Genomic DNA, 21772 nt, shown 5'->3' on the forward strand with positions numbered 1-21772 from the left:
AGCATTGAACTATGTAAAAGATAACGTCATTACGCGTTGTCATGAAAATGTATGCCCCTACAGCACCAAAATACTGGAGAAGCTTTGCCGAGAATTCGTCAAACATGTATGAACTGTTCTTCGACTGGGGAATGCCAAATATCAATTGACAAAGCAGTTTCAGAAAATAACGACTAACACTTGCGACTCGCTAGAAATAAAGCCTTTAGATATTAACCATTTTTCCTCCAACATTTATAAACAATTTAAACACTTAGGCGACTGCTCTGGCGATGTGCTCATTTACTGCGACATGAGCTGGCTCTCGCAGCGAACACATTTCTCAAGAATGTTTTAGGGCTACTCATAACGTCGCTGTCCAGTACTGCCTGCTATTTCCTTCTACATATGTACATGCACTAACGCAACCACTCGCAAAATCTGTCTTGTGTTGTGTCTGGTGGTCCTTCTGGACAAAAGATGCTTCACCGGAGTGAGTTTGGGAGTGTATATGCTCGGTGATTTGCTGCCATGTTTTTCTTAGTGGTCTTCTTCATACTTAATGCAGCTGAAGTGGCGCCGAGCATTCAGGGAAGACACGGAGGCCGTCAGTGGAATTTTTGAAAGCCATGACGGCGCCCCCCGAGCCAGGGGGCAGAGAAATGACAAAGCAAGCGTGGAAAGGATTTCGCGGAAGTAAGCCGTGGCGGCGGATCATTAATGTGGGGACGAATAGAATTCCGCTGGATGCGGCATCGTGAACTCATGTTGCTGCAGAGGGCCACGAACCGGTAACTGTTTGCTCAAGCGGTCATGACGGATGGCAATTAACCGGCAGCGAGTGGCTGAAAACGCTTACGGGGTTTGACGAATTAAGTGTTGCCCTCTTAGGGACGGGTGAAAGCAATACTGTCAAAGAATGTACGCGTTTTGTTGTTGTTGTTGAACTAAGCGAGACCGAGCCCTTAAAAAGGGGCGCTCGGCATGAAACGGGTGGAGTTGTTTGGGCGCAGCCCGGCAGGACGCTTTGCTGTGGTATACACGCTGTCCTCCACTAGACGCTGGCTCTGCCTTTGCGTTGCTGCCGTGCACTCGGGCCATCGAAGGGCGCCATCTCGTACCACCTAAAACCACGAACATCCATCCCTAACTACCGGCGAACGTGCAGATATGGAATTCTGTTGCGCCTGGCGGTCCTTCTGGTCAAAGGATGCACACCGGCGAGCAGGAAGCTATGAATTTCCAGTCACGCTTCATCGCCTTTTCGACATAAAAGAGCTGGAGACAAAACCATCGTCACGTCAAGATAAATGACAAGTGATTATGCGTCGCCACCCGGATCTGAAGAAGGAGACGTGTTCTGCGGCCCCAAACGGAAAAGGGGTCATAGCCATGTGCAACCGAATAATTGTTACAAAGAGCCTACGCTACCCGACTTCGTGGGAAGAGCGTCGACCCTTGTTTGCTTTGCAAATGAATCCTCATTGCATCGAATGCGGGTCGTAGCAGGGACTAGAGCACTGCTCGGGCTGATTTTTTGGGCTGCCTGCCCGAGCCCGACCAAAATTATTATGGCGAGACCCGGGTCCGGCCCGGGCCCGGAAATAATCTACGTTACCCGCCCGGGCCGGCCCGGCCCGCCACCCCTTTACCTTAGGCCTGAGCCCGGGTCGAAACCGGCCCGAACCCAGCCCGAGACCAAAAAAAAAAAAAACAAACAAACAAAAAACATGTTTTTCAGAGTTGAGACGCGCGAGGATAACTCGATGCACGTTACATGCACACCACCAGAAAGTCCGAGCCCAGCCCGAGCCCGTGAAAAAACTGCCCTACCCGGCTGGGACACCAGAGGTGCTGTCCCGAAGGGTGGAGTCCGGCGGGGGGGGGGGGGGGGGGGGGGATGTAGCGACATGGTGGCTGGAATATTTCTGACTGTGTGACAGTTCCAGTTGGCCGAGAAGAAAGACATTGGATTCCCTAGACGAGAGGAAGGGGGAAATGAAGTGGTTAAAAAGAAGGTATTGAGTGTTGTAGAGGGTGCTGGGACATGAAAATACTTTAGCATGTAGTGTGCTCCGAGAATAATGGAACGGTTCTTCTAAACGATCGTGTCAACTTGTACATAAAACTTCTCATCAATCGGACGTCGCTTCGGACCTTTTTTTTTGACATGGCACCACAATTAGAACCTTCGTGGCGTCTCAGACCCCCGGCTTCACAACAGCTGCGCCCAAACTGTTGCAAAAATTATGCAGAGCTAGTGTCTCACGACCGATCTTCAAGTGCACATTGGTGCGGAAAATTGAGTTCGACGCTGCGCATTCTTCTTTCAAGTGCGTAAGCGTTTATTTGGCTACTCTGGGGCTCTTTTGTCGACGGTCGTATTCAACAGCAAGTGCGTTGCAACAACTTCGGTGTAACGCCTCTGTAATTAAAAAAGTTTGATACGCTGTATGGTTAGCAAGTCTGTAGGCCATATAGATACTTATGAACCCAGTATATAGATACAGGAAGGATGTCCCCTTCAGATGAAGTGTACGCATGTGTCTGTGCGACATTTCGTAATTAGATTTTATGCGTTTACGTGCCACAACCACGATGTGATCACAAGACACGCCGTTGTGGGAGACTCCAGGATAATTTTCAACACCTGGGGAGCTTTAACGTGGATTGAATGCACTGCACACAGCTGGTTTTGCATTTCGCCCGCATCAAAATGCGGCCGCCCTGGCGGCGGTTTTATCCCGCGGCCTCATGCTTAGTGGTGTAGCGCCATAGCCTCTAAGCCACCATGGTGGGTGACTTGCTCTCACCCATTCTGTCTGGTGTTTGCTAGGAAAGAACCAGGGATATGTAGTGTGAGGTAAATTTAGCGACTTCGGTACTGAATATTGGCTATCTTTAGAGTATTGCTACACACGACCGCGTTGTTGGAGGCACTACTATCTTCGACTGGATGTTTGAGGTGCCACACTTTCTGTCTGCTATCTATCCTCTTAGGCCGACCTAGTTAATTTGTCTACCTGTTTGGCCCACGAGGTGCGTTCTCCTTGTGATACCATCATGGTCGTTCCATTGCTGTCACACCAGTTTCGGGATCATATTCTTGTCGTGCCGTCCTTCTCTCGTCGTCTGCCCCAACGTAGTGGCGAAAGTTGTCTAACAGCTTGCAGCAAGACGTATGTGCTCATGGTCATGATGCCGTCGTAGTCAGTGCATCTCCGTCATTCTAGCTTTGTCATTCGACACTCGGCATGCCGCCGTCTTCAAGGTCGTCAGAAATTCGTTGTCACACCGCCAAGTTGATGTCCTCATGGTCGTTCCATCCTCGTCATTCCAGCTTCCTGATCTGCCTCTCGTCAAGCTATTGTCGTCACACCTTCCACTCCGGCTCAGTGGTCCACGTTGTCTCATGCCTTGGGCCACTCGATTTGAATTAAATTCTGGAGTTTTACGCGCCAAACCACGATGTAATTATGAGGCACGCTGTAACGGGGGACTCCGGAATAATTTTGATCACCAGGGGACCTTTAACGTGCCCCCAGTGCGCGGGACACAGACGTGTTTGCATTTCGCCCCGTTCGAAATGCGGCCACCATGGCCGGGATCTGATCCCGCGATCTCGAGCTTAGCAGCTCAACACCACAGCCGCTAAACCACCGAGGTGGGTCCACTAGATTTGTGTTCGGGGTTGTGATGCCATCGTGGTCATTGCAGCCGCGTCATTCCAGCTTTGTCATCCGACTCTGGTCAAGTCGTCGTCACCACGACATAGTCGTCACGCTGTTCTTTCATCATTGTCATCACTTGACGAGCATCATCCCATTGTCGTCATATTTTAGTTGTGATGCCACCTTCGCCGTTTCATCGATGTCATTCTTTCATCATTGTATTTGTGATCACACTGTCGTCATTGAATCGTGATTATACCGCCCTTGTCATGCCGTCATCGTTGGACAGTGGCTATTATGCTTTCGGTGTCAGACTGTGTTTGTACTGCCGTCGTCGTCGTGCCGCCATCGTTACGCCATCTTCGTCATGAAATTTCGTCATACAGTCATCGTCACGTCATTGTCATTATACACTCGTCCCAGCTCCATTGTCCTCGTCCACAGTCGTCGCCATGTGTTTGTTTCGCATCCGAAGTTTCGCCTTTGTCTTCATGACACCGTCGACTCGCTATCGTTGCACCATCGTTAACACTTCAGTGTCGTTATCCCATTGTCATCATGGCGTCACCGTCATAACACCTTCGTCCATCCATCAGCGTTCGTCATTTTGTCGTAATCTTGCTGTTGTTATTTAACCGTGGTTGTGCCACCATCGTCATTTCGTCATTGTCACACAGATGCTATCATGCATCCGTTGTCATGCAATCGTCGTCTTGCCGTCTTGGTCGTGCCAAGGTCGTCACTCCTGTTCCTTGATCCGGTTGCCACCACATCGCTGTCGTCACGCCACTGTCATTATACAGTCGTCGTCATCTCACTGTTCTCTTGTCGTCATCGTCACCTCATCAATTTACCCTCACCATAATTTAAAGACGGCATATGATTGTCCTAACGCCGTCGTCGTTATACACACTTTACCGTTCTATCAGCATCATTACTTCTGTGTCATTCCATCGTCACTGCGTCGGCGGCGTCACACAGCCTCTGTCATGCCACCATGCTCAAAGGCGACCTTGGCGAGCGGGTACAATAGCAAAGTGGGACGATATCCGAATAGGTCGCATATGGCCGAAGGAACCAAGGTCTCAGAGTTATCACTACACGTGTTAAATAAAAATCAAAGCCCCTTTCTTAAAGACAGACGGTTGAACGCGAAGCTTTATCCCATGCAAACTGAATCAATGTCAAAGTCCAAAGCCAACGACCACGCAACGAACCGAAGAAATACTGAGCGGCACGATGCGATGCATATGTGCTTTGACTTAGAGCACTGTGCGCTGCACCAGCAGCCTACCCATGGTGACGGCCGGGAATGCATTGCGTGACGCGCGTAATGCAATGCAGATATATACAGTTCGTCTTGGTAGCGTGGCCTTGCAGTACCCATTGTCCTTATCGGTACAACTGCGAATCCAAACTGTCGTATTCTACGATACGTATGTCGTGCGCCGCTGTTCTATTGTGTGTGCAGATGCGCACCCATTGTTCCATTGTGTGCGCAGATGCGCGCAGAGTTCCATTTTGTAATTTCGATTTCCTGACGTGTGTTTGCAGCGCTCATGGACGAATCAGTGAGATAGAGATAGCTTCGCTTTAAAACGTGACTTCAGGATTATGGCCCTTCGCATCGTTGTTCGATTGCTACATGCATTATCGTCATTATGAAATGAGTTCTGCCGCAATTCTTTTTTCGCATCTCGCATACCCTTAAAGGAGATGATTCACGTCTCCAATGCAACCAGGAACATACATCCTGAATATGCAGGGAGCGCAGATAAGCGAGAGCCCAAGCACTGCAGAAGATACTAACACAAGCGCAACGACGACGGCATCAGATGCAGTGATGAGGCAAATTATACAGATCTTATCAATTAAGTCATGAGCATGGTTGAAAAATAAGGACGGGAACTTTATTCGAGCATCTCCAGGGCCAAAGGCGCTACGGCAGCGCTAGAATTTGCTATTGGTACCGCTATCCCAACATGAGGCAAAACATCCATCATCATCATGGATTTGAAAGAAGTAGTAATTCAGCACTTCACTTGCTCAGGGACAAGCGCATCCAAGAAATGCCCATCATCTGGGTACCGGGACATGAGTCCCTGATAGGGAGCCAAGAGGACCATGCCGCAGCCCGAGATCACGTGCACTGGGCCACCCCACAGAGACCACGCGTTCTCCTGGGGATACTGAAGAAAGAATAGGAAGCAAGTACACATGCACCGGAACACTACAAGAATGAATAGAAATACTACTAAAGAGCACGCACAAAACTAACCAGTGAAAAAGCAGTGATATAAGGGGAAGACTATACGGACGGGAACATACCTGAAGAGAATGGAGCTACATTACACGCAATGTAGCCGAGGACATTTAAATGAGACGGCAAATACTGCACAGACAAAACACACAACACCCCCTACAATATAGCACGTGGGTGCACAAGCAATCCAAACACACCAAAAAGCATAACCATAAGAATATCCGTGAAAGGCTCTGCTCACGAGTCAGGACCCTCAAGACCAGGTGGGTATTCTGTAAGAGTCCACCTAGTGGACATGTCCATTTCGTCTGTTACTGAAGTGTTGAATGGCTGTAGCCCGTAGCTCTTGTGGTCGCGCACCCTAGCCCAGCCAATCCGAACTTCAACAGCAGACGAAATGGACATGCGCAATAGGTGAACTTTTACAGAATACCTACCAAGCTTCAGCTGGTGGAGAGGGTCAGACTGTCGCCAGAGAGCCATGGTTTTCTGGAATAAGCAGGCTACTCCCCGTGGCCAATACGCGCCTGGTTGTCACAATGAAGTTTTAATGCGGAAACATTATGTGGCTCACGAGGCGGAAAATCGGGCGTAATCGGCGTTGGCGTGACCACTCGATGGTCCAAAAAGTCAAAGGATCCCGAGTGAGCCAATCGAGGCACTTGATGAGGTCAGTTAAGGTAAAGTTATTAAGGAAGAGTAGATAAGGAGAAGTCAAATTAAGCGAAGATAATTAAGACAGGTTCAATTAATGTAGAGTTGATGACGGCATTCGAACTCACGACCTTTGGCGTTAATTAAGGAGACGTTATTCAAGGTACAGTAGTTAAAGTAGTGTTAAATTAAGGCGCTCGAATCCGCGACCTTTGCTGGGAGTCGAATTCACGACCCTTGGTGTTAATTAAGGCGGAAAAAGCACATGTTTAATTAAGATAGAGTTCATTAGGGCACTCGAACTCACAACCTCTGATGGGAGCCGATCCCTCGAGCTTTGGTGGTCGCAATGCTTTCGCAGTCATACACGTAGGGATAACTAAGTTCCTCTTGCATTTTTATTCTATCAGCCCATTTTGTAATGGGACCAAACAATAATTATCTGCCATATATCCTTTGAAATCATAGTCCAATCCTATTTATTGAATACCGAACGTGTCTCATTGTGCAAGAAGTATTTATTATTCTCTATGAGTGTCCAATTGTAAATGCATATTCACCCTACCACTTTGATTTTCCGTCAACGGAGTCCGCAGTGCTTTGGAATATATTCCTACATCTTTAAGGTATTTATCAACAGCCCGTTATTTTTCGTGACAGAAGTGGTTAGTGTTTGAGTCGGTATGCAGAACATGAGGCCCTAAGGCACAGGACTGTGTGGGTAAAAGTGTTGGGCTAGATCTGCTATGTTGTTGTGGTTTGTAATGCCTACAGCGCGAGCGATGCAGGGGCGTTGGAGGGCATTTTTTTGTGTCGCACTGTGCGAGGGTCAATTTGACATTGAGATGGTGGCCCCGACGCCAGAATGCAACCACAATGACTAGAACCACAATGTCGACCCACAATGACGATAAATTGAATGATGATGATGGCCGTTGCCTATCCTTCCAAAGCTGGGACCAACGAACACTGCAGACCCAGTTTGGAGCCCTTCACAGCTATTGCAGTGAGATAAAACTATGGCTACCAAAAAATAATAAAAGTGTAGCAAACGTATCCATTGTTTAAGTGTTACTATATTGCACAGGTCATATAGCATCATCACCATCATCAGCCTATATTTATGTCCCCGTGATCTCCAATTACCCCTGTCTTGCGCTAGCTGATTCCAACTTGCGCCAGCAAATTGCCTAATTTCATCACTCCATTTAGTTTTCTGCCGTCCTCGACTGCGCTTCCCTTCTCTTGGTATCCATTCTGTAATTCTAATGGTCCACCGATTATCCATCCTACGCATTACATGGCCTGCGCAGCTCCATTTTTTCCGCTTAATGTGAACTACAATATCGGCTATCCCCGTTTGTTCTCTGATCCATACCACTCTCTTCCTGTCTCAACGTTAGGCCTAACATTTTTCGTTTCATATATCTTTGTGCTGTCCTTAACTTGTTCTCGAGCTTCTTTGTTAACCTCCAAGTTTCGGCCCCATATGTTAGCACCGGTAGAATGCAACATATAGTGAATATCCACTTGTTCAGTGTGATAGTGACATTGCCCATGCTGTGCTTTCGTTATGCTTCCGCGTCAGCTGCTCAGGCAAGGTGAAGTCATCACGCTAGAGTAGTCTGCAATACGTGGGCGTGAAATCATTTCAACAACTATACATGCTCACCTATCGAGGTATCGGCTGGTGGGCATTGCAGAATACTTCACGCTTTACTGCAAAGCTGTATATAGATAGGGCACGTCCGCGAACAAAAACTATCATCATCAGCAATGGATCGAGCGTAGTCGTCTTCCTCCACAGCTCGTTTGCGCCCCTCGGCGCAATCGCCTGAAGGCGCTCGGGCCACTACTTGCGCGTTCGTTGTCGTCGACTTCTTCCACAGCTGGCTCCGTTCCACATCTGCTCGAACGGATTTCCCCGTATAACACACGCGCGCGCATGCGCTCAAGGTCATACGTTGGAGCAGATGAAGTTGCGGTCTCATTTTAGCTCCGCCTACGCTATGGGACGGCCGCGAGTGGTTCCTACGCCAAAAGAACAGCGATTTTGCGAGGAAGAACGCCGAGAGAAGCGGCGTAATTGTGAATGTGTCACTTACGTGGACGCGAGTTCCACCCAAGTGTGAAAACTAAACGTCGCACAGAAATACGAGGATCGGCCTCCTCACAAGGACGACGTGTGCGTACCTGGCAGATATCTGTATCCCGTTGATTTCGCAGAGGTTGCTGCCGAACCATAGCCGATCGCAAACTATACAACTCGATCCGATGTTTCGGCTGAGTAAGACTCTCTTGAACCTCGCGTAGGCACCGTCCAACCCTAGCGCTCTGTCGTTGTGGCCAGCGTCGTTGGCTGTGCGCCGTCTCTTGCGAACGCGATCGTGCTCGCCCGCGGCAAGCTCTACATGCTCACGTTAAACACAGACGTCAAATACGAACTTGTCAACGGTGCAGTCTGCGTGTTGGAGGAGATCGAGCGCCGGGAATGCAACGCGTGCGATGCCAGTCGCCTTTGGATTCAGTTTGACGACCCTCACACCGGTCGCATGGAGCGCGTCAAGGCAAAACCGCTCGCGCAATCGGCTTGGAGTCGCAGCATCAAGATCAAGACTGATTGAGAGCCTGAAGAGTTGTGTACCGTCACCGTCATCCTGGGCAGAAAAACGGGCTTGTCAAACTGCCTGCCCCGTGAAAAACGGGGCAGGCCGTTCCACGAGTTGCAGGGGCCACCTACTCGACGTGTACGAGTGCGACCGTAGGCACCCACAGAAGGTGGTTTACGTTGCCATCAGTAGGTGCAGGGACGTCAGCCGACTATACCACACCAACTGCCAAGGGAGATCACACCTTCTACCACGCCCGAGAGAACCTGGACCGGAACCTGCTGGACGAGTTTTGGGCGCTATATAACCACCACGTTGCCACTACATGTCACCAAAGCGTGTGCGCCTCACCGAACCGCGATATACCGAACCGCAATAAACCTTCTCGCTCGGCGGCTCTCAACATCAGGTCGCTGCGTCTGCACGCTCCGGAAATGGTCCATGATGCCCTACTCGGACGGATATACCTCTTGCGTCTCTCCGACGTGGTCCGATTTCTTCGTTTAAGTCGACGGCTACACGGGCATCGCGTGCGACTGCCGAGTCGACTCACGAGCGGGCGGAGTCGCCATATACGCGAGGAACGACGTAACCGCCGCCTTCGCGCCGTACACCGTTTCGTCCACCACCCAAGAACTAGAAAGGGTGGCGTGTTGTGCCCACGTGTGCGCCGTAAAGACCGCCGATTGGACGGTCGTTGCCACCATGTACGTTCAACCTGCCTCTTCAAAGCGCGGCGTAGAGGACTTTATGAACGACCACTTTGGATGGCTGCTCAATCCGGCCGACGACGATCAAAATCCAGTCCTTGTTGCTGGCGACGCCAACGTGGACATGTCGCGGCCAGATGGCAATTGGTTGCCTTCGTTTATTCTCGAACGATTAGGGCTACAGTGCTCCACCGATCCCAAGGTGCCAACGACAACGAGGCGCTCGTGTTTGGACTTTCCCTTCGCCAAGAACCTGTCCATCGTCATCACCGAACCCTTGGCCGTCTACCATAGCGACCACAAAGCAATACTAACTTGCGTCAAAAAATAAACACCAATACATTTATGTATCTCTGCGTTGTAAATTTAGATATGCGATCTATACAGCTTCGCTGGTGACCCACATTCACAAAGTGCAATGGCTTATGAATTCTTTTTGTTGCGTGGGTTTTGCGACTTAACGAAAGCATCACAATGGAATGAATTCGGTGATTTGGGTTTCGCGGATACTTGAGTAGGACTGGGCTGAAGACAAAGCGCTTTAATTATCAACGTTATTTATGTAACGTGACCAGCATTGAGGTTTTACCTACATGAAGAGAGTTTAGGATTGGCCTTACAGGTAATATATATTTGGGGATATTTAAGCGCTGTGATGCCTAGACATTCCTTGTTAAGTTCATTCTTCATAAAGGCATTCCTCGCAGTGAGAAGTGTGTAAAAATTTCGTATACTAATACAAATGCGATAAGTTATACTAACCTTGAGACACCAGTTCTGAAATAGATTATTTCTTAATGTTTTGCTTTGCCTCACTGGCCCACCTAAGCGACATTCCGTTAACCCTTCCGCTGCCACTCCCGAGATAACTATGGCCCCAGCCCTCCCTCAACGCTGATCCCTCCCGACTATATAAGCTTTCTGAGTTTAGTGTACTCCCTGCCTCTCCAGAAGCAACGCGTGCAATAAAGTAACATAGTGGCGTACCGGTTTTGCCATCTACCCTGAGGTCATCTATACACAAATACACATAAAAATAAATGTAATGTAAATTTCTGAATGCATTTGTAGCAAATGTCTCAATGCTCTCTCTGGACCGGGAACTCATGACAAATCAGTGTGGCAGGTTCGTCTGCAGTTTGACAAGCGAGGAGGTCTATGAGCTGTTAATACATTCTGAATTGGAACAAACTGGGGACGCAGAGTCAATTTCTATAGTAGCATGAAATGACCGCTGAAGCAACGCTCGGAAAAAAAAACCACGTGGCTGAGGATCGGACGCACAGCCATAGCCATAGCCAGTGTGGGATGCCGTCCGTTGGGTTCCTGTCACACTAATAATTTTGTGAACTGTTCACAAATGCTAAAGTAAGCAAGAGCGACGACGAAGAATCTGTATCTATGCCGCATGAAATGTCTAACGAACGAAAGCACGCAAGAAACACGGGAAAAACTTGGCGTCAAAGGTTTGATGCGATGAATCCGCTTACAGGAGGCCCTGTCTGTTTTTTGTTAATGAAACGTGTTCATTCTTTGCAGCCTCCGCAAGAATGCCCGAAACAACGGTTCTGCGTATCCTCAGCGCCGTCTGGTGGATTGCCATCGTGGTGCTAATGAATGCTTTCGCCGGCCAAATGCGTGCCTGTCTCTTGGTTAAATCCGAACGGCCGAGAATAAACACGCTGGCCGATATTGCTGCGAGGCCTCACCTGAAGGTTTATATTCTGAAAAACACTGTGGCTACCCGTTACATAGAGGTACGTGGTCTAATTTAGACGACGACGGCAGCACGAACATTATTCATCGGTATTTGTAATCTGTGGCGAATTCCTACCCCGAAAGTTCCTCTTTTACCTGTCATGCGAAAACCTTTTGGCACTCGAGGCACCAACTGTACATTCACAGGACCGGCAGGAGCACAGAATAGTTGTCTTGCGTTTGTTATGAGCTTGAGAATTTGTTGTTTGCAACTTTCTTGTTGGCTCCTTCATGCATCCTGGAGCCCGTGATAGGCCGTTGAATGAGAATAGCCAGCTGAATCACATTTATTTACGGAATTATTTCTTTGAGCCCTTCTTGCTCTTGTACAGAAATAACGATTTACAAATTTTCGAGACGTGGACATGCCTTCGGTGCCGCCGCCACCACCGACGTCGTGGCACGGTACCAACTGCGTATGCGTGGCCCGCGCGTGAATGGTGCTCTCCATGTCTTCATGTCTCTTTAAGGTATTTTATCTAGAGACCTTAGATGTCCAGGGATATGAGGACGCGCAGTGCATTTGGCAGAAAAAACGGCGTATTGCCAAGTCGACGCACCATCGCGCTCCGCTCAATCCGCGCTGAAGCGGGGCCAGGGCAGAGTTCGGCCTTCCACTGCAGGCATGAAATTTATGAAATTCCGGGCTTTACGTGCGAAAACCATAAAAAGTTAGTAGGGGTCCCGTATGCTACAACGAAGACGACTTGAAGGCGAAAGCCCGACTGCCGCTAACTCAATGACACGACGACCACTTTTTTGTTGAGTCATCTTCACTCCGAACCCATATTTTGCAGTCAATTTTTCAACTGATACTTATTTCACCAAACTCGGACCATGACTCCGCACTTATTTGTGCTGAGTCATCATCACTTTGAACCCATATTATGCAGTCATTTTTGCAAGTCATCCTTTATTCACCAAACTCTAACCGTTACTCAACACTTTTTTACGGAATAACTCTCACTGGGCCCCTCAAATCTCCATATATTTTTGCAAATCACTCCCCACTCAATAACCGCTTGATTCACTCTTAATTCACACTCTATTCACTCTTTATTCACCCTATCAATGCCTGGTTCACCTTCATTCACTTATCCCATCTCGGTTTTACTTCCGTCAAACTTCGTTTGCTCTATTATTCCAAATTTCCAATTTTCATCGCTCTTGATTCACCCTATCACCCCTTCATTCACTCTCTATTGTCTCTCATTTACTCTTCATTATCTTAGGTCACTCAATCTAATCATTATCTTTCGTTTGACTCCTATCACCCAACTAAACACCTTGTAGAAACTTCTTCCTCGCTCACCTGCTATCATGATGGTCATCGTGACTGTTGTTCCATTAAACGCCATGTTTGCTCATCGACCGCTCTTCGTGTGTGGTCCTTCGCGGGTTTCTACAAAATGGTGCCGAAACCCGGGAGCTGTATTAATCAACGACCGAACAGCCCCCAGGACCGACTGACGCATGGATTCGCCGGGAAGAGCGGAGTCAACGAAAATGACTGCCCTCATCCATACACCGACAGCCGCATGCTACAAGGAGGCCGAGCTGATCATGGTTAGGGCACTTATCAGAAGGACGGTAAGCCTCATTTTCGACGATATCGACACGGCGCTCAGTGAGGTCACAACGGCTCAACTGCACCTCATGAGCAGCCGGCTCGAAATGCTTCACGCGAGGCTTTGTTTCCTTGATGGAAAGATTGAAGTGTTCCCTCCCGACGACGAAATATATGAAGAATATACTCTTCAGGTAGATTACATAGATAAACTGGTTACACTGCAGTCTAAAATCAGATTTGCTATTGAGACGACACAGAGTGTAAACAGTGAATACGTGTTACAGATCTCTGGAAAGGGAATGACCATCTTATTACTCTTGGGCCTTGAAGCGTTGCAAAACATACAGTCGGTAAAAGATTGTAAGACCAAAGCTACAAGCCATGGCTGCATTGAAGAAGGTAAACGAAAGAACGGCATAAAGACAGAAATCTTCAATGACATGGAAATACCCACTGAAGACAATATTTTCGTGTCTAAAACCGGTAGTAACATGGTTAGAGATGTGTATGACGGAACCGAAGACAGCTATCCACTGTTGTTATCATCTTGGACTTTAGAGACACATCGGAAGCACAAGGACGAACAAGTAGCTCTTGTAGCCATAGGGATACCGAAAGAAGCTTCACACAGTGTCCAAGACATGTAAACGGATCAAATAGCAACACGTGGTTCGACAACATCTCTGATGAACAGTGCAGGAGTTCACGAAGACCTCATTTTCACCGAAGAGTCACGGTGCCGTCCAGGCAAGGAAAAGCATACTCATTGTATTGATGACCACGAAGGCGCATGCATGAACGGAAGCGAAATGAATTCCAGCCAGTACCAGTGCCGACAACAGGAGGCCCATCGTCACTGCGCATTCAACGTAGAAGTACATCTTCACACAGCCCTTTCTCACTCTGTCAGAACTCACTACTTAACTGTCAAAGAATCCTACATGACACAAACAACCAACGTCCGACCATTAAGACTACTACTGCTGCAGATATCCAGAAAAGCGAGGTCAACGATGCATCTGAGACCGGATATCATCTGCGCAAAATCAAAGGAGTGCAAAGACAGAACGAGGTGTCCGTTTCGCCGATTGCTTTTCCTACGCTGCGCTTTTCTTGACGATGCTCACACTGTTTCAACGAAGATTAAGCTACGACCACAGATGCGCCAGCTACTGATGTTCAACGTTGAGCAACGTCGTCTAACACCACTACGTGTGCACATCAGAATTGACACTTCGAAACAAAGTACAACTGCGCATTCGGCAAGACAACAAGGACAAGGCAGATATCCTGGTGAATACCGACCACAAAACGAATTTACACTGAACCAGTGAACAACGCCCCCCGTGCGACGTTTCCTTCACATTATCTATCCGCCCGGAATTTCACGATCGTTTTTATATGGTGTAACTGGACTGTCTCTTTGCCAAGGACACGAACATAACCCTCCATATAGTGGCGGGGAGTATGTAGACATTTCTTACTCACTCACCTGCTATCATCATCGTCATCGTGACTGTTGTTCCATTAAAACGCCATATTTGCTCATCGACCGCTCTTCCTGTGTGGTCCTTCGCGGGTTTCTACAAATGTTGGATACAAAGCTCGGCAAGCAAGTGGAAGCAATTTGTTTATAATTGAGTTAACCAGATTCGCCAAGTAACAGATCCCGACCAGTGGCATCACTGTCCGGGAACACAAAACCCAGCTGATCAGCTGACGCGTGGGTTTTCACTCACAAACCATCGAAATAGCCAGCTGTGGTGGAAAGGACTTAACTGGCTTCTACGTGCGGCAAATAGTTCACCAACGAAATCTGACGTTCAAGATTCTGGACCAGAAGACGAACAAGTTGATTCTGAGTTACAAACAAACGTTCCTGTACTGGTGAGCATGAAAAGAGAAGCACTTTTCAGTGACGAACGATTTAGTTCTTGGTTATGAATGGCAAGGGTGACAGCATGGGTCAAACGGTTCATGGACAACTGCCGATCGCCAATGTCTCATACAGAAGGATCACTTACAGCTACTGAATTTCAAGAAGCTGAGAACATCTGGTTCAAGCAAATGCATGAGGATTTAAACTCGCCACCTCAGGAGTATGTTAAATATTAGAGGAAGAGGACGACGGCAAGCGTCCTCCGGGAAGCGGCTCTCTAGTGATCTGGCGCTTCTGGACTGATTTCGACCGGCCAGTATGGACGTGTTGTTACGATCCTTCGGGCAGTAAACTTCCCCTTCCCGCCCTTCTACTACGAACACTCCTTTGTTTTACACACCGTTAATTCCCCATCCTTAATTCACCTCATTCATCTCTCTGCATGCACCCTTTTTATCATTATCATCATTACCCATTACTATCATTATTTCTCGGTTCTGGGCCCCTTTTCGAGTTTTCGACCCAATTTACCGCGTTGTCATGCTAATTATTATAATTAACTGTTGCGAGTGTATGCGTTAATACTGCCAACTTCTCTGCTTGTCGTCTTTAAGGGTAACAGATTAACGGCATATAAGTAAAAGACAAGCACAAAGAAAGCGACAGGATGAGGGCTGATTTATTCTTTTTTTTTCAGAAAGCATGGGAAGCCAAATGCATAACCACATGAAATCAAAAAGAGCAGAAGCAGTAAACAAACATACAAAATCATATTTTTGCGTATGTTACACGTTTACTCTACCCTGTGTATACAGTTGTTCTGAAAAAAAAAACAACAATAGTTTTGAGGACATCGTCTTTCCCGTCATTTTATTTGATCGTTGTCTTTTATTTGCACTGTTATTCTGCTACCATGAGTTACCAACTTCCCCAAACGAGCAAATTTTTCATGTCTTAATCCCCTTTTCCCATTCGCCAGTGTAGGTTAGCGAACCGGGCTTTGTAGACGTTGCTGCCTTTGCTTTAGCGCTTCTTCCTTTGTGCTCTTCCTCACTCTCTGTGTATTCTTCCTTCGCACCTTGTTTCACGCAGTGGTCTCAAGGAGCAGCCGAGAAGAAAGTGTGGAGCATGATTCGCCGCCACGGGACCGACCTCTACGGCTTGTTGCGCTACTCGGATGAGATGCTGACCGAAATTGTCCAGGAGAAAGCGGTGATGATACACGTCGAATCAAATTCTCGAGCCGAGGTACGTACGTAATAATTCCTCCTATACTGTGGCGCAAAGCGAAAAATGATTTTTCCATTCGAGAATGCTAAGACAAATTGCACGGGCATCTCTTGAGATGGCGTGGCGTGGTGCGTTAACGGTGGACAGTGCTCAGCCATTGTAGCGCCATACTCGGATTGTGTGGCGGCCGTCGCTTTTTTGTGCCACCGGTGAGCGCTGGGTGATCGCCATGGGACCAAATGCACTCACAACGTGCCACAAAGGCTCTCGATTTCATCGTATACAGTGATGTATAAGCTTGGTCTCCCCTGCACCCACGGATGGCGCAAAGAGCATTGCCAGCCATGCACTCTGAGCATCAGGTTGCAAACACTTTGCACTTTACAAAGAAAAAAAAAATAACATACCCAGTACACTGTATCAGGCGCGCTTGTGGAGTGGGATGCGTGAAACCTCTTGTGTGTGCTGCGCATGTTACTAAAGTATAGAAATGGCGTAACCAAACGAACAAGTCACATTTATTCACGCATTAAAAAGCTTACATGCCTAACCTAAATTACAGCTAGTAGGTGTCTCATGGCCTAATTTTACAATCGTTTCGCACTCGATGGTGGTGGTGGTGGTGATGTTGCAGCAGGCGGGGTTGGCCTGGCATACATAGCCGGCAATCATTCAGCCTGAATCTCCTATGAGTTGGGATCAGGGGTGTGTCACCAGCTGTCGATGATGCCCGTCTCGCAGGAAGGCAATCAGCAGTCGTTTTAAGTATTCGCGGTTGTTTCTTGTTCTTTCTATGTTCCCACCCACTCCCGCAGTCCTCCGCAAAAAAATAAAAAATAAAAAAATAAAAAAATACACGCGTTTCAGAAGCGCAAGAAATTCTGTTCTATATCTACGTTCCTGGTGTTGCCAGAGAAATAGGTCATTCTAAATGCACGTAAAGCACATTATCGACATATTCTCTTCGTGGTGATGTATACAGCGCCAGGGAGTTCATTTTACACCGACATGCGCAATACCAGGCAGGTGCTTTAATTAAAATTTTGTTGGCGCATTTTGGCCTAAATCAAGCCAGAAATTCGGAAATCCGCGCTACGAGTTGACGCTTTCGCTCGCACAATTGACTAGGACTGAATGCAATAGGCGCATTTTCTTTTCGATTTCGCAGGCAGGCCACTTCTGCGAGGACGGTCCCACGGGAGAGTTCTACTTGGGCACGGAGATCATGTACACCCTGATGCCCGGTGGCTACATGAACCGAGGATTGAATTACAGCCTTCGACGACGGATTAAGAGAATGTAATAACTTTTCTCGACTTATTCGCAGTAACGTTACTTCGTCGCACGATCACCCTCTTCTGTGCACTGTTGTCACCTCATCATTGCAAGAAGGCTGCCTAATGACGAACCGCCGCGGAGACCTAGTGGCTATGGCGTCCGGCTGGTCGGCATAAAATCATGTCGTGGGTGCGATTCCCCTACGCGGCGGCCGCATTCGGGTAGGGGTTGGATGCAAGAACGCTACCGTACTTAGATTTAGATCCCGGAAGTTAAATGCCGCGTAAAAAGCTTAGTGGAGATATGCCGGGTGTTTGACGAAATGTGCCCTAAATTCCTTGAAAGTGACAAAGATCTCATACTTAAAATATTTTTTTCGTTATTGGTTTTGCCGTAGCCATACGTTTTAAATTGATTCGATAAATTATTTAAACAAGTAATTATGTAAATAAGGCTAATTAAGTTTCTTAAGCGATGCAGTTATTCCCGATGATAGACTTGAAGCTCGCCACCCAAGGAGATCTAAATCGTTTCCAGAAATGCAAAAAAGTAACGTTGCTAGATATTTGCAGCGTGATGAATTCCGGCTAATTTCACAAGGAAAAGCGAAACGGAAAAATTGACAAAAAAAAAAATGGAAGTGACATGGCGTTTGCCCATGAGTGACGTGACTATTTCCGCCTCACCGTCGGGCGAGGATGAAGCAACCGAAGTAGCGGCTTTATCGGGACGCTGGCTTGGTACTTGCCCATCTGTGAGGCACAATAAAACACGTCACTCATGGGCGTAAACAAAGGCCGTATAAGTTGCGCTTTTCAGGTGAAACACCCACACGCTAGAGGTAAGCTGTTTCTTTCCGTATCCATGTCACGTGTTTTGCGCTTTTTAGCTATACGTTTATCCTGAACTATTTGAAGTGAACTTTCCGCAACGCAGTTTTCATGGGCTGTTGGCAAAGTAGCCGTGTTGCGCACGCTAGCAAAGACACACACAATTATTTCACTATTTCAGAATGAAGTGCTTATGCAGTTGAGCGTTGTTTTCATAAGCGCTAAATAATCTTTTAAAAGAAGTGCGCGACAGTGAATCAAGCTGTGAAAAGCGAAAGAAAATTACTGAATGCTCTAAAAAATCACGTTAATACAGTGTCCCTGCGCCAGAACACCTGGAAAAGGCGACTCGGTGCTGTTCATTATGACGTTGAAATTAGTGGTAAAGAAATACATGATGACTTGTACTTAGTGTAGAATAAGCATTACTCTATTTCCTGTGACATACCTACCAACTCCCTCAACTTTTTCGTAAAGTATACGAATTCGGGCTGATTCTACGGTTTATCAACGTTACATCCAGTTTTACTACAAATAAATTCTGTTCACGTTTATGTTTTAAAGCTGTTGAAAGATGGAGTGATGCAAAATTGCAAACATTCATTCGATAAATAAATTGCGATGCACGAAATGCCCTATAGTAGAAGGATACTTTCATCCAACAGTTTTATAGAGATAAGTTCCCCAAGTATAGGCAAAATCGGCAGCAGCAATAGCGTTGCAAAAACTTACCGCGATCTAAAAAAATTACGCCAGAACTCGTCTCAGCATGACTATCGACGGTAAGGCGAATAGCAATGGGGCAACATAGAAGCAGACCCTACTCCTAAAATCACGTTTATTTACCACGCCTAACGGTAATTGTGAGGCTTCCGCTGATTTGGCCATATGCCACATACTGCGATATCGTCCCACTTTAATTTCTATGGCACGCGATTGCCAATGTCGCCCATGAGTACGGAGGCGTGACGACGTCTCTATGACGTACACCAACGCAGTGACGATTGAATGACAAGGACGGAATGATATCAATTAAACGACAAAGGCGTATGACGAAGGCAACAATGAAGTGTCGATTCTTAAATTATGACGATGGTTTAACGATGACATAGATGAAGGAAAGGGTACGAGAGGTCCCGGCCGGCACGGACATGTTGGAGAAAGTGCGGCGGAAGTCACGTGCCATTTTTCTCAAAGGAGCACTGGGACTGGTACTCCAAACGTCAACGTTGCAACCATAGCCACTGCGGTCCTGAAGCTCTCGCTGCTGTTCTCGGCCTCTGAAAGGTGACGTGTGGTTTTAACGCGACAGCGTTAAGGGTGCCGTGTGGCAGAAAATCCGGCGTCGGCGCCGGCGTCGGCGCGGATGTCGGCGTCCGCGGCGGAGAAAATCATCCCCAACCACCCCGACCGCGCAGGCGTTCCGCGTGGCGCAAGGTGTTATTGAAGAAAAAATGAACTTGTCACAGTGAAATGGGTCAGAAAAATGGTAAAGTACGACTTAACGACAACCTACAGAAATGGTGGCGTCGGATTGTAATTTGAATGTACGAGAAAACATAATTCTGTTACGAGGAAACTCAAACACAAACCATTTTTCCAGCATTTCTACCACAGGAACAGCGGCGCGCTCGGATAGGTTAGTTGCGAAATTCATATGCAGATGGTGCTCGCATCCTCGGCAGGTCAAATTGGGAGTTCGCCTGCTAAATGCGTTTTTCCGGCGGTGTCTTTCTCGTAGCAATTTCTTTTTTTCGCGAGAAAAGCTGACTTTGGAGTGTAGTGTGTAAGCTTGAAGGTTGTGTTTTGGGTCTATGAGTGTGAGTGTCAGCCAGCAACAGATACGCTTAAGCAATCACGGAGGGTGTCTTCGTCGTCGTCTTCAACGTGCCACGGAAAAAGACACGGGAGCGCGTCCACTTCACTTAAACTGCTGCAGGCGTTTGTTTGATATGGTTTGTTTGAATACGACGAACTGACGACAATTGGATGAGAACGGCAGCACAATCGCGATTTAATGAGAAAAGCATGATTAAGATAGAATAACGAACAAGGAATGATGTCGATGGATCGACAAAGGTTGCGTGAAGACGATGACATGACGACCATTGGCTGACTGCAGTGAAGTGATGACGATAGTGAAACGACAGCGTGACGACGGTCACATGACGAGAGTCGCATGTCCAGCTGCAGTACGCGCCTGATACATAACTTGTTTCGATAGTACGTGGCCATACTTTGTGTCGCCATATTGATTCATCGCTAAACACATTACCGTCGACAGTTAACGTGAGATGGCTTCCGCCGCATTATTTTTTTCGGTAAATTTACAGGTTGAAGTCTTTCATTTCAAGCAAAAACATATTGGAAAGTGTCACTGTTTATGCGGATCGTCGCACTATGTAATCCGTACGCAAAAAGAGCACAAGAAAACATGAACTGGACTTCATTTGATTATTGCATGTTATTTCATTGCTTGCAAACTGGAAAGCATACCAGTGACTGTTGTCGTTTTCTTTCTGCAGTGCGACGGCTTTTCGAGAGAGTGGAATTGCGGATTTAAAGTACACGAAGGCCATGTCTCCGACTGAACGTTGCAGCATCAACGAGGAAGAAGAGCAGCTCAAGATGCAAGACATGATGTCCGTGTTCAACTTGTACGCTGCCTTCATCACCGCCTGTATTTTCCTCTTTGTGGCCGAACTGATCACTGACCGCGGTATCCATGGCGTACGCTATAGGCGACGCATTCAGCAAATCAAGCGTAGAGTGGCATGGTAGAAGTTTAGTTGTCCCCCTTTTGTTTCAAGCAGGACTGCAAAGAAGATTTAAATCGGTAGTCCCGCCAAATATTACGTAGAGTCCGACACTTTCAGATTACAAAGTGCCCATCGGTTAAGCATTTCTAGATCATTTAAAACGAAAAAAAAAAGTTTGAACCACTTTGCACCATGAATATTAAGGTTAAGGTACAAGCGGGCGTTATTTCTTTTTTCTGAAGATGTGGAAGCTAATTAAGGTATGAGAACTCGTTGCGGTTGTTGCATCCTAGAATGTGGCAGTAGTGAAATTCTTGTGGACACTGCACGCCGATTTTTCGAGTACTGGTTACTGTGTGTAGAGCTTCGGTTGATTGGGTAGGCACGCAGGGCTCGACACCCACGTCAGCAGTAGGTAGAGTTTGCAGTGAACGTTCAAGTTCCGAAGTGGTGTCCCATGCTCAGGACAGTGCACTGGTGCTCGTGAACATGAGAGAACGCTGCAAATGCGTGGATGGCACGCCATTTTGCGTTCGGCATACAAAAGCTTCACAAAGCACGTCTTTTCAAGACGGGTTGCAC

At 47.4% G+C, this 21772-nt stretch overlaps 1 protein-coding gene across 1 annotated transcript in view; it reads left to right on the forward strand.

Moving 5' to 3' along the window:
- LOC125947532 (uncharacterized) overlaps nucleotides 1-21429 on the forward strand; it is a 33858-nt gene extending 12429 nt beyond the window's left edge. The window contains exons 4-7 of the mRNA XM_049672437.1: nucleotides 11426-11643; nucleotides 16186-16341; nucleotides 17492-17622; nucleotides 20957-21429. Of these exons, the coding sequence (XP_049528394.1) occupies nucleotides 11426-11643; nucleotides 16186-16341; nucleotides 17492-17622; nucleotides 20957-21212 (761 nt within the window). The 3' untranslated portion in view covers nucleotides 21213-21429. The remainder of the gene's footprint in view (nucleotides 1-11425; nucleotides 11644-16185; nucleotides 16342-17491; nucleotides 17623-20956) is intronic.
- Nucleotides 21430-21772: the final 343 nt, after the last annotated feature.

The sequence above is a fragment of the Dermacentor silvarum genome, chromosome 8 (genome assembly GCF_013339745.2).
Source record: "Dermacentor silvarum isolate Dsil-2018 chromosome 8, BIME_Dsil_1.4, whole genome shotgun sequence".
NCBI lineage: Eukaryota > Metazoa > Arthropoda > Arachnida > Ixodida > Ixodidae > Dermacentor > Dermacentor silvarum.